A 13,636-nucleotide genomic window follows, 5' to 3' on the forward strand; every position below is an offset into this window, starting at 1 on the left:
AGCCCAAATCAGCCCCACCAGCAAAATGAAGTTCAGTGCTAGCTGTGAAAGCAATTGCTGGTGCAGCAAGGTGATTTTTAATTTTTTTTTTTTTAATAATGTCAGATGTGAAACTATGGAAGCCACATGGCATCAGCCTTTGAGTCCAAGGCATGACCTGCTTTGGGTGTTTTTCCTCACCAGGCAAACACAGTATGAAATTCAGAGGCTAAGCTGTATTTTGGAAAGCTAGCACACCACAATGTCATGAAGTGCAGAGGTCTGCAAGCCACTGCTGCCAGAAGTTATCAGCCTGGAAGTGTCAGATGGGGAATGACTTCGCAGAAAAAAGTCTGAACAAAAAATGTCGTATCTTGCAGACATCTATGTACATTGCAGACATGTACACAAACATAGTTTGTACTGTGGAACTAAGAATAATTCTTCAGTCTTTGCAAGTTGATTTTTTACCCCATACTGAAATTATTGAAAAGCTGTTGATCTGGGAAATAACATATACAGTTCTTAATCCTTTTCTCACAAATAAGTCTCCTTATTATAAATGAACAACAAATGTCCATCTGAATATAAAGGAGCCAAATCTCTGTCAGACTAATGAATCTATCAATTGTTAATTTTAAAAAGTGCAGGAAAAGAGGAAGGCCAGCACAGCATACCAATTATTATAGGAGCTCACATAGTTCCAGAACGTTGCAGCAAGAAGTGGAAAAGGTTTTTCTTACCATCTGTCAAAATTCCCCCTAGGTGGTTGTTGCTACGGCTGGTGCTCCTTTCTGCTCCCAAGGTGCTTTTAAATGGAAGATATCTGCACCTTACTGTGCCATACATCAGCGGTTTAACCTCACTGCTCCTGGAGCCAGTCACAAAACTGGCACAGACAGGAGTCTTGTTTTAACTACATTTGTTAAAAAAAGAAATTTACCATCTTTGGGAATTGCTCCAGGGCCTATTTCCTTTTTCACCAGGCTTTCAAAGACCATTAAGGCAGAGCACAGACATTCCCAGGGTTATGAGTGTTACTGGTATTTTCAGGAGAACACCAAGGCTGATAAGGCTGAGTGAGAAGCGTATCTTGATTTCGTTCCGCTATTGTTCTGTCATTGTGATTTGTACAGTTCAATTTTACGCGTTTTGCATGGCTATAAAAGGTAAACAATGCACGAAATATCCAGTCATCCTGGGATGTGAAACATGAATCATCACTAGATTGTATTAGCTGATACTCAAGTGGGATACTCCTTTCCTGCCTTCTCCTGCCCCGATGACCTTGAGAAAGGGCTCACAAGACAAACGGTGCTGGATCCCTCCCAGGCAGCAGGCAGTTTGCACAGGCATTGTTTTACCTTGAAACCTTTTTAGGAAAGCTCTGGACTCAAGACAACATCGTAGGCGATCTATACAGGGCAAGCATCCACAATGGCTCCTCAATGTTTGCCACCTCCAAGTGACTGCAGCATCCTTCCACTCAAAGCAGAGGATTCAGTCCCAGTTTGTTGCCAATCCTACCTCGGACAGAACTAACAACAAGAGTGAACACAAGCTACCTTGGCTTTAAGATTTTGCTAGGGACTAACTTTCTGCCAGATAAGGTAAGGTAATTATCTCACCTTGGCATCAGGTAAGATAAGCAGCTGCTAAGGAGAAAGACCTCCAGCAGGCAATTCAGAGACCCCAAGTTCCTATCTCACTCGGCAGCAGGCTCTTTCTCTCTGTTTTCTGCCTTGCAACACTAGGAGAAGCCAGTTAAGCTACATCACTGTAAACAAATTTCTATCTCAAAAACATTTGGCTGATCTGCATAATACCAAAAGAAAGCCTTGTCTTGACTTGTGCAATCACAAACCATCCACTTGCTGTTCCTTTAGTTTGAATGCTGGCTGCTCAGACTAAACCGCTGAGCCTCTTGCTGGATAACAGCAGAGTTTCTTGAAACTCTTCCTGAAAGGAGCAGTTCCCCACCTCTCACGTGCCTCCACCTGTCCCTGGGTGTTGGTGGCTGACACCTGGTCTGTGCAACGTCTGCCAGCAACTCTGGAATACAGGCAAGAGAATTCTAACTCAAGCCTACTTATTCCCAAAGCACTGATGGAAGGCAAAGAAAAGAATGTAAAGCAGAAATCAACATTCCCTGTCCTCTACTGTCTTTTCATTTGTGCCTGCAACAGATTAAACAGGATTTTACTTCATTTGGGTCTCTTCCTTCTTGAATTTTCCCAGCTGCAAGCTACTCTGTCCACAAAGTCCTCACCTCGTCCTTTAGCAATGAGCTTATGCTGGAGACTAACAGCTGACAAAGTCATTTTACTGGATGAAAGCAGTGTGATTTGGTCATATTCTATTGAAGTATTTAAATGGTATATGATATTGTTTGAAAGACAGTTAAGAAAAGGAAATACAGACTGCTTTTGTGGCTGGTAAATATCCTTTGTTTAGGAAGTTTTTTTTATGAAGAATAATATTAACATTAACAGGATCGAACCTTGCTATATATACAAACAGAAATCCTTCCTCTCTCTCTCCATTTATGAAAACTTCAAAATGCAGAAAGGAGAACCGTCACAGATCTGTCATTTCCATGCCCCAATGAAAACAAGCAGTTGTCTGACATCCTTTGGCAAACACTTTAGGACTTGAATCCCTGAATGTACGTTTGCATAGGTAATGAGCTAATTTCCTTAGCCAGGGAATGAATAACCCAGGGACGAGCCATCTTTCAGGAACACACACAGGGATGAGCCACATGCAGCACACAGAGTGCTGCCAGTACAGCGATCTTCTGTGACTGATTTCTGCTGTCAAATACCACTGATAGCTTTTGAGCAAACCATTAAAAATACAGGCAACAAGAATTCATCATCTCCCTCAGATGGACAGACCAGCAAAAGGAATTGCTCTCTAGCCCTGCAGTCCCCTCCTAACACTCTTCCTTCTTCCTGTGCTCCCTTTCCCCAGAGCAGCTGCACACGCATGAGCACGCACCAGCGGCGGGCAAGGGATGAGACAGCATTTTCCAGATTTAAATCCCAGCCCCTAATGAGAAGTTATCCCCTTGCTGTGCAGCTATCAACAGAACTGTCTTCCCAGACATAAAATCCTTTCAGTTATTCAGTCTGCTTCAGAGATTTGGAAAGGGGATATATGAATCTAAAGCAACACCTGCTTTCCATCTTTTCTTGATTTTTTAAACATTTTTTTCAAGAGGTTTTTTTCCTTCTAAATACACAGATTGGGAATTTAAGTCTATAATTAAAAGTATTACAGAGTAGGCAGTGAATCTGGAAAGACAGAAAAGAAACAAACAAATTCATCAGAATCTATTAAGTGAAGACTGAATTTCTAAGGGCTGTTTCTCCAGAGACATGCTGACTGGAACAACCAGAGCCTTTGCTTCCCAAGTACGGCCAAGCCATTGATCAAACACATTGTTTGGCACTGTTTACTCTGAGGTTGCCCACCTCCTATCCAGCTGCAGCTGCAAGGCTCTGACCCTAAACAAAAGGAAAGGGGCCAAGATGAGATTTTGCACCTTAAGCAGATTACCCAGGAGACGGTGCTGGCATTTGGCAACTTGCTTACGGAATTGTAAACAGGACACTGAATTCTTGGGGTAGGCAGCGTCAGAGGGGGTCAGGAGCTGTGTTTAATGGAAGTGGTTAGAATTACCAGACAAGGCAAGAACTTATTGGCAAGATCCCGGGGCATAAGTGATCGATCTGGTATAACTGGCAATATCAACTCTTTAAAGACTAGCTGGAAGCCTGAAGAATAGTTTGAACACTTTGAGGAAGTACTTCCCAGAAATACTTGGAGAAAAAGTATTTCCATGAATAAGAGCACAGGGGGGAAAAAGTCACTAGTGACTGGGACAAAGAGTGAAGGAACAATATCTTTGCCTAGCTGTTCTTAGAACCACTAAAAGACTTGTGCAAACTACCAGGGCATCTCCAAACATCCCCACACTACTGTTAGTATAACATCACTTACTGAATGGGTTTCAGGTATATTTTTGGAGTAACACTTGACTATAACACTTCACAATAACACTTTAAAAATAATTTTCCAACCTCTCTTTTAAATCGATTTAACTCACCCATTTTTTCATCAGAACAGTGGTATCCAGCTCTATAAGGTAGACCAAGACTAAACTAAGCAACTGAAGAGTGACTAAATACCTACTGATGTTAGTTGGTGCACAGATGTCTTTCTCATCGAGAAAGTACCTCCTAGAAGACACTGACACTGACAGCAAATATATGTCTGTTTTTCCTGGTTCCATGCTGAGGCAACAGCTCACAAAAGAAAAAAAAAAAAAAAAAAAGAAAGAAGAAAGAAAGAAGAAGAAGAAAAAAGCAAAGTTGTGGTGTATCTCATTCCTGAGCAGGTACACTCCTCAGACCTGTTCCTCAACCAATATAAAAGAAAACCTACAGCTCATTCTGCCAGCAAATCTGATTGTTTTGAACCAACAGTATAACCTGAACGTGTTATTCAGACACCACAAATTAAAACAGCTGTTAGACAAAAATCTCCACTACTGTTCAGTAGGGAAGTTCCTCAGAAAAATGAATGCCTTTCATGTGTCCATGGCAGCATCCTATGCCATGCCTACCACAAGGAGAGGGACGTCACCCCTTGCCTTGCTTTATTTAGCATCCTTCATAACCACTACCAAAAATCCGTCCTGCTGAATTATTAACCTGCAAATCTGTGCCTGCTGCAGCCACAGGGCAGCACCATTACAGAGGTACAGTTCTTGCACCTGGAGGAGCAGCAGATGTTCTGAGCCAGGAGGATGGCAGAGAAACACTGCCCCACCACTTGGGAGGGATCACACCCATGAAGAATAACCTCAATACCTGCAGCACAAAGTCACTTCTCTGTAAGCCAAGATCTCACTGCAGGTCAGGTTAGAAGCCCTGTTGCTTGTTTTGTCTCATGTTTGCTTCAGTTCCTTCCTGATAATGGTCTTAATACGTAAACAAATATAATGCTTAGGTCACATCCAGTTACTTGTGAGAAAAGCACATTTCTATGTGAAACATGGCACATGAAATATTCACACACTGACATGTGTTACAGCAGGATGCACACAATTCTGAAATAAAAGCAGCAGGAAGGAACAGAGGGAAGTTGCTAATTTTTTTTACAGTCTTCAGTCCAGACCTTGTGATTTCATTTCCCTGGAGAAGTGACTGCTACAGCAAGAACAGGTTTTCCCTCAGAATTAGCAAAATTTCTCCCTGCTTGGCCCCACACGCTGCTGTCACTGCTCTTAGGCAGCAGTGTCTACCACTGGTCAGGAAGGTCACTTCTCTGTTTCTCTACGTTCTTCCATTAAGCATAAAATAGGGGCATCAGGAGGGGGTGCAAATCCAGTCAGTGATGAGGAGATGCACATTCATAGTCTTTAATAACAAGGCCTTCCAAAATCCTGGAGAGATTTCATCCTCTATTTTCAGCTGGTATTGGAACGAATCCATAAAAGCTTTACATTTAATGTTCTGCAGGACATACTGAACTTTGGGCTGCTCATCTCATCATTCACACTGCAAGATGATCTGGCAGGCCTGCATTCCCACTTGTTTTGTCAGTGGAGCATCATTCTCTTTCACTCTATTCTTTAAAATGCCAGAGCACATCACCCTGCAAGGCAGTGAAAGAAGAAACAAAGTCAATGAAAGCAAAAAAACTAAAAGCAGCACCATCAGCAAAGCAAAACCAGTGAGAAAACTACATGAATCTCCACAACGTTTTTTAAAAATAAATTATTATTAGAATACAGTGACAGAGGTAGCTCTTGACAGCAGCTCATAGTCACTGGTTTTTCTTTTAATGCTAATTAAAAATAGAAATAAAAAATAAGGCCTGACACCTAGAGATGACAACCCAAACACAAATTCTTAAAAATGCTCCATTATCCTAACCTCTCTGAAAGACAACTTCATGAAAATCTTCCATTTTTTATGGGAATAGACTGTGATTCACAGAGCTACTTTGCAAAGGTCACATAAGAATAGATGTTTGTAGGCTCTTTTTTACTCTGAGTCCCTCAATGCCCACAGTTTCTTCTACATACCATAAATACTCTGCTGCTAAAGCCAAGGTATTTCAGCCTTTAAACTGTAGAAAAAACTTCCACGTGCACCACTGGACCAGGCAGGTCTGTGACATTTTCTGGCAGTGTAATGAGTCTGTTAGAGCACTCAGTATTTTCTTTCCTTTCTTTTCTCTTCCCTTCCTTTAAGCTAACATCCTTTTCCTGTGCCTGAGGGAGAAGGCAGTTGATAAAAGCCGAGTTCCTGTTCACAGATAAGTTTAGAAGGCAGGCAAGCTCAGAAGTTCCTTGAATAAGCTGTATTCCTACCACCTTTTTTCCCCCCTGTCAGAGACGTCTGAGCCCCACACAGGAACCAGGCTCACATTGTTCAATAGCCACGGACGTTTCCACAGTAATTGGGAGGGCCGAAGGCTCTTTCCGCTCTTTGTTACAATTTTATTTTTTGTTTTATTTTTTCCTTCCTTCTTCCAACTTTCCAGTTAAAGAATATTGCCGGGGCGTTTCTGAAGTAATCCAGGCTGAGCTTCAGAGAAAAGAACAAGAGACAGGTGTAGCTGTGGGGGAAGCAGCCCAGGATGCTCGTGAAGCTTTTGCTGGTCTGCAGCACAGTAGGACTGGCAAAGCCGGTGGCACACGCAGCCCATCACGGATATCGTGATGGTTCCCTGCACAGCCCAAAGCCACGAGCTCATGAGACCTCTGCACGCCCCCAGAGAACTCCCCTGCCACACCAAGAAGGTTACTGGGAGGCAGAAGGGCTCGGGGAGGATACTCAAGATTACCCTTCAAGTGTGATCTCCCCACATCAGGAAGACAGAGGGGATTTTGAAGCCGTGAGCCCACAGCCCCGAAATGGGTAAGTACCCCACACATAACGAGAGTGCAACCCTCTCTGGTACTTTTATATTCTGCTGATACAGGACTGTTTTCATTAGAGGTTTCTCAGTAAACTACATTGGATTTTAGGGGCTGATCTATATCCAAACAAGAGTGGTTAAAATGCTTTAGCTACACAGAGGAAGCTGAATTGCCTGTGGAGGGTGAAACCACAGATGGCTCCAGCTCTTTGCTTAATCTGAGACAGGAGAATGGGGTTAGGGGTGTGCACACACCCAGCTCTGCCATAAGCCAAAACACTACCTCTGGCAAAGCAGAACCAGAGGAAGTGAATTTACTGACTGTTTCTTATCATAAAGCAATGCTGATTATTTCTGCTGAGCATGGCAAACTTTGCCCATTAGCAGAATGCCTGCCTGCAGACTTGGGCCTTGGAAACGGAGAGGGAAAGAGAATGGCAGGATGTTAGCAAAATAAAAATAGTGAGGAGTAAATATAACAAAATAAGGAATAATGAATAAGCACGAGTATTACTACAAATTTCACACCCCCATCCCCTTCCAAAGGTTTTCATTCCACCAAAATGTTCTTCTTGGTAATCTGTAGCACAAGAGTAGCCAGTGTGAGAGCAAAAGGCACGTACTTCACTAGAAATATTCCCCAACCCTATGATTTGTGTAAGGTTTACAGGGCATGTAAGTAGGTCTCTAAATGTTTAAAATAGATGAAAACCAAGCAGGACAGTGAATGAATCTTTTATAGCCTTGATGGATGGGTACAGCAGAGCCCTGTTCAGGAGAGCTGAAACAGCAGCACACTAAGTGCTGTTCACAGCTCAGTGCTTTAGGATACCCTGGTATTTTTCCCTTTAAATGCTCTTGAGGAAAGGAAAAAAGTGAGATGGAAAGAGACTATAAAATCTTGCTCATGTCATGCTTCTCTTTCATTCAAACTGAAGTATGCAATCCTGTTTCTAATCTCATCTACGTGCAAAATTAAGGCCTCCCTTCTGCATGTAACATGGTGAGTGCATGAAAACCTTGCTGTCTTTCATACTACATCTTCCCACAAACCTGTACCTCCCCCTAACAGCCCCAAGGCACTTCCTAAAGCCTGCAAGGCTTCCTGATGGGCAGTGTTCGATAATGACGTGCTCTGTTAATTCACCAGGTCCCGGTTAATGCAGTTCAGACACTGCCAAAGGAAAGAAACAAGGCCCAAGGGGTACTCTGGGCTTCCAAGTTACACTGCAAGGTGGTAATAATTTGACTGTTAGTTGAAATGCTGAAAACATTCTGTAACTCCCAGTACTAGGAAAATTCAATGCTGTGAAAAGGTCAGCATTACAGGTCAGGAGGATGCTGTAATATACTGTCCTAATCAGGGTTTCTTCCTTGGCTCTGTAGTTCTGTTCAGCACCAGCTTGTCTAATGCAGCTCAGTACCACCTATGACTCATCCTAATTTCCTCCCAAGGAGAGAAATACTTCCTTTTTATGGAGATAGTTCCATAATGAGTCAAATCATAACATTCTTCCCAATTACAAAGCTATGTGGATGACTACAGACAATCCAAATCTAGCCTGGCGGTAGCTTTAAGGGATTTGTTGTTTTGTAGAGTTGTCACACTTACAGCACACACGAGGCCAGGCAGCTGCTAGGTGTTAGGAAAGAAATTTGAGATTTGGAGAGGAATTACATCTAAAAGTTAAGGGAAAGAGTGTGAATAAGAAGGGACAACACAACTCTTCTGGTAACCAGACTCCACATTCTAAAAGGTTGAACACACCTTCAGAGTGTGAATTCCTCGTGTGCCTGTCAGCTGCTGTGGCTGCAGTGCCTGGCTATGCACAGAGATGTTGTCATGAATCTGGTATTTCCTCCCTACAAGTGTGACACATTCCCTGGGAAAAAAAAAAAAATCGAGAAATGGGGTTTATATCTCTCAAGAGGAGAACAAGAAGAAAAGCATCAGCAGTTAAACAGGAATTGAGAGATAAAGGGAGAGAAAGACATGGCATAAAAAGGTGTGACAGACGTGCCAAAAAAAGCCCAGGGTGGTGGAGAATAGTTTTCTACCAAAATGATGTCTTCATCTAGTTTGCTTTTGAAATAGGAAAATGCTTTTTTTGCAGAACTAGGAAACAAACAAAGCCTATGGTAATTTGGTCTTTGTGACAATGTTTTGACTCTCATTATTTAAGAAAAATAAAAGCAGGATGTGTTTTGTTCAACCTCCTCTTACTTTCCCTTTGTATTACGAATAGTTGTAGTTATAAAATATTTTTTTTAAATGTAGACTAATTTTTCAAATTGCAGTTATTTGAATAATTGAGACCATCTTGACTAAATAGTGCAAGGTCTTAGTCAGAATCTTCTGGTTTCTGTGTCAACAAGTGAGATGAAATGACTCATTAGATGGGAAAATGTTATTTTGCTAATTCCTCTAAGAATAATAAGGTTTTCCATGTAAGAGTTTTAAAATATAAATCAGTAAGAAGTCACTGCTGGCCTTTAGAGGAAGAACTAGGTAATGGTTTAGCACCTCAGCTGTTACTTTGTATCTGAACAAATAGGAGAAGTTCTGCACATTCAAATGGACAAGTGCCTGTATGTGTACAAAATCAAAACTATCAAAAGAAACCAACTTTCCAAAGGAAATCAACTTTTATACTGCTTTTCTCCCCAGCAGCTATGTCTCATCTGAGCTGTCTGGTTTGACTTCAGCTATTTTATTTTACTGCTGAGGTAAACGGATTCACACATACCCAAAAATTTCAGCAGAATTAAAAATGGAAATTGAGACCTGTACATCAGGAACAGTCAGGGTCACAACTCAGATTTCATGTACTTAGTGCTGTATTTCATTAAAGAAACCAAGACAAATGAAGCATGTAAAAGGCACATGCAGCTCCAACAGCAAAGCCCAAAGCTGCCTGGACCCACAGTTAGCCTGACCTGTCTGTCAAGTAACACTGTAAACCAGATCACTTAAGCATTCCAGGCTAAAAATAATCTTAGGAAAAAGCAGAGGTTATTTTTAACCTTCCCCCTCAGGAACCACACTGACTGAGCCAGCCCCCAGGTGGAAGGCTCACCCTGTAAGGGAGCAATGGATGGTGGTGCTGGCATGGGAAGGAGCACAACAACTACAGCTGGCTTCCCCATCGATCCAAAGTCTCACAGAACTTCTGTTTCCAGAAGTGTAACCACTGCCAAGTGGCCCCTGTTCTGGTTTTGCCCTGCAGCTTAGTAGGTGGTTCATTTTTCATTCTTTCTTTTTAATCCACAAACACAAAGTGTTAGCTCCTGAGAATTTTTTTTACAACCTGTAAAAAATGGAAAAACAAGATGAGAAAGTCCCCAAACTCCACCACCTGATCTATTAAATAGGAAAGGCAGAAATCTTCAGCTTAAATGAATCCTTAATTTTGTTAATACATTTTGAGTCTTGGACACACAGTTCTGTGAAGTCACCCTTGATTAGAGGAAGGTTTCCTGATGCCAGCCAGGTGTGTTATCATCTCTCTGAAACACTCACCCCTTCCTCTCATTCCACATCATGGAGCCACAAAGAATCAGGCCTGTTCTCGTGACTACCCAGTGTGTCAAAACATGTAACTATCCTCCCAAGTGTACATGAGCAGAGAAAACCCAAATTACTTCTTCTAAGGAAAGTCAGTGTTCACTCTTAATAGCCTATTATTTTTTGTCTGCTCTTACAGGAAGAATCCATTAATTTAATTAAGACCAGTTTCACACTGACTCATCTATTTCTTCAAAACAAGGCAGGGGCTTTTGTAGGAAGCTTACAGGATACTGAAATTTCCCACCAAAGGGGCAAAGACCATATGCTTAAAATAAAACAGTTTGGATGAAACTAAAAGTGATTTTCAGGCCCTGACATCCTGCAAAGCAGTGGAACAGCCATGGAGTCTCAACAATAGCTTTTGCAGTGCCAAGTGCATCAAGAGAAGCAATAGTTTCCTATCACAGGCACTTGGCTCCTTTCAGGACAGTCTCTGATATTTGGCTGTCGTTGAGCAGCTCAGCTGCAGGTGGAAGAGCTCCCCATTAACCCACTTGATGCAAATGACACAGCTCCATTCCACACAGTGCAGGAGTTATTGAACCCTCTGTGCCATGGGACTGATGTGTTTCACAGCACGTTACTGCAAGCTGCAGCAATTCATTTCTTCAGCACAGAGCAAGGGAACTCCTGTTGCAGCACAGCCACAGAATCACCATCAGCACTGTCACCACCAGGACCCAACACCCTCCTGCTTGTGTGGGTCAGTGCCCCTTGAACAAGTGATCAGTGAGCAGCCCTGAACAAATCTCCCCTCACGCCCCAAACAGGGTCAGGACACACCTTGTTGCACTCTGCCTGCACCCTGAGCATATGCTAGTGGGAAGCTTGGCTTCCAAGCAGTTTTGACTCCCTGGCATCAGCACAGGTGTGCCAAAGGGTGGCCACTGGCTGCAATTCCTGCTTCCAGATGAGGTCTGACAAAGGAGTGAGCAGGCTGTACCGGGGTGAGCTTAAGTCTGCAGGAATCAAAGGATAAAATCCAAGTGTAAGCTGCCCTCTCAATGGGCCGTAGAGCTTCCATTGCAGGGGGGATAATAGAAATGAGATAATGGCTGTGCTCTTGAAGAGGAAAAACCCACTTGCATTTTGCTTCTCTGAAATACTTTGTACAACAGTTGAATTTGGCTCAAAACCAGCTCCCAGTCAAGCCTGCTCTTCCTTGAACTCTTGCTCCCAGTTCAGGACTGCATTTGCTCTGAAAGTCTTCACTGCACTATGGTTTTAGGACATCCTGCAGTACAGGACTACCCCAACTGTATCAGTCTGCCTGTTGGAATACACGTTGCTTTCAGCCTGGGTTACTCTGGAAGTTTTCCAGCACTGCATGGAAATTCACATTTGAAACTATCACTGCCACTCTTAAATCCAGTTTGTTAAGGTGAACTCCAAATCAATCTGTTCTCCCCGCAGTGAAAACAATCCCACAGTGTTTTATGGGATGAGTTGTAGGAAGATCTCAGACCCTGCCTGAGAAGGAGTTCTACTCCCTTGGGAGTTCTCCTGAGGGAAAGATGGAGAAATATGAGTTTCTGCTGTCTGATTCTAATACAGGGCTGCTGGCTGCCTGGAGAATTCAGAGCTGGAGAATTCACTGACAGACCACCAGGCATCACTTGTCTGTTAATTAAAAACCCAGTGGCACGCCATGCTGCTTTGGAGAGGCAGTGTCTTCCCCAACAGCTGAACACTTTGTGTATTCCATAAAATATAAAAAGATATGTCTATCTCAATACTGACATGCACAGCCTTAGTTTAGATTAATTTCAATGTGGTACTTTATTTCTGTTTTATTTAGGCTGCTTTTTCTTGTCAGTGAGAAATTTGCACTGAGGGAAAAATGAACCACATCTAAAGCCTCATTCTTATACTCTTCTTCAACTGGTATAAATCAGAAGTAATTCTGTACAAGTTAGTGGAAAATCACTTGTTTAAACTGAAGTAACAGTCTTCTACTACCTTCCTATAGCACACTAAGCAGGAATAGTGCTTATCTGGTGCCTTTTGTGCTGCATGGGAAAATGCTATGGTCTTGAAAATTTTGCACACTGTGAGTAGTATGGCTAGGCAGGAGTTTTCAAAGTAATTATAGACACTGGCTTCCTGGAGAACAGAAACCTGAGGAAACTGATGGTGAAGGACAACTCAGTTGGGCTGGTACAGCCAAAGGAGTAACAAAACTTAGGACAAACATCCCAACATCCTGAATTCCTGAAGCTTTTGTTCAGGCAAAAATTCCACTGACCTAGGAAACATCTAAAATTATGCACTGCAGTGCCAATCAAGAGAGCATGTAGCAAAGAGAACTAAAGTATGTCAGTCCCTCGCTGAGCTGGGGAGAATTACTCACACTCCCGCTGTAATTGTCTGCATGAAGGAAAGACACTACCCCACATCCATCTGTGCAGAGCCAATTACTGCAGAGCAACCATCTAACCTTTTCTCCTGGTCCTGTGGGTTTTATTTCATTTCCCATGATATAAGGTGGCCCAGCCAAATCCTAGAATCAGAGAACAAACTGCCTCCATTTTGCTGTGTTTCAGTAAAAGCAGAACTAGATACAATGTAAGAAAAAATAATTTTAGTATCAGTTTCTAAACATCTGAAACATCCATCTTGAGCTAACCTACATTTGCTGAATCTTATTTAAATACAGCATGCTTTGTCATCAGATATATTTAACCTCAGAGGAATACAGTTGCCTCAGAATTAGGCAGAAGTGAATAGATATGTGTGAAGACTCTATTTAATAAGATTAATTCATAATTAGAATGAAGTCTAGAGGAAAAAATGCACCACAGTCCAGCAAAGAAAATTACTAAAACACTTTTTTCCTGTTTTTTAAAAAAAAGGATTAAATACTTTGGAATGTGAACCAGGAAAAAGCCACCGAACAAATGGAACATCTGCAGCCCTCAACTTCCAAGGGTCCCCTCAAGTGTTGCTCTAACTTTCAGCATAGTGATAAATGTTACTGTTCACCAGATTACAGGGAAAGCTTTTCTGCTCTCCTCACACCAGCGGCTCCTCTCTGTCCCTCTCTCTCCCTGGCAGCAGAAGCTGGCATCAAAAGGAAACTGTATTAAAGAGAATAAAAGCAGAGGGTGTTAAGTTGGTTACATATTCAGTGAATGAAGCGACATAGTTACAAAG

The 13,636-nt window shown here is 42.3% G+C and overlaps 1 protein-coding gene across 2 annotated transcripts in view; it reads left to right on the forward strand.

The window, feature by feature from the left end:
• The first annotated feature begins 6,394 nt into the window (after positions 1–6,394).
• The window catches only part of MMRN2 (multimerin 2), a 207,640-nt gene continuing 200,398 nt past the window's right edge, over positions 6,395–13,636 (forward strand). For both annotated transcript variants that reach the window (XR_010744136.1, XM_066324195.1), the window contains exon 1: positions 6,395–6,914. Coding sequence is in view for 1 of the 2 variants with exons in the window: in XM_066324195.1 (XP_066180292.1) it covers positions 6,634–6,914 (281 nt within the window). In the remaining variant the exon portion in view is untranslated. The remainder of the gene's footprint in view (positions 6,915–13,636) is intronic.

This window comes from Sylvia atricapilla, chromosome 8, assembly GCF_009819655.1.
Source record: "Sylvia atricapilla isolate bSylAtr1 chromosome 8, bSylAtr1.pri, whole genome shotgun sequence".
Lineage (NCBI taxonomy): Eukaryota > Metazoa > Chordata > Aves > Passeriformes > Sylviidae > Sylvia > Sylvia atricapilla.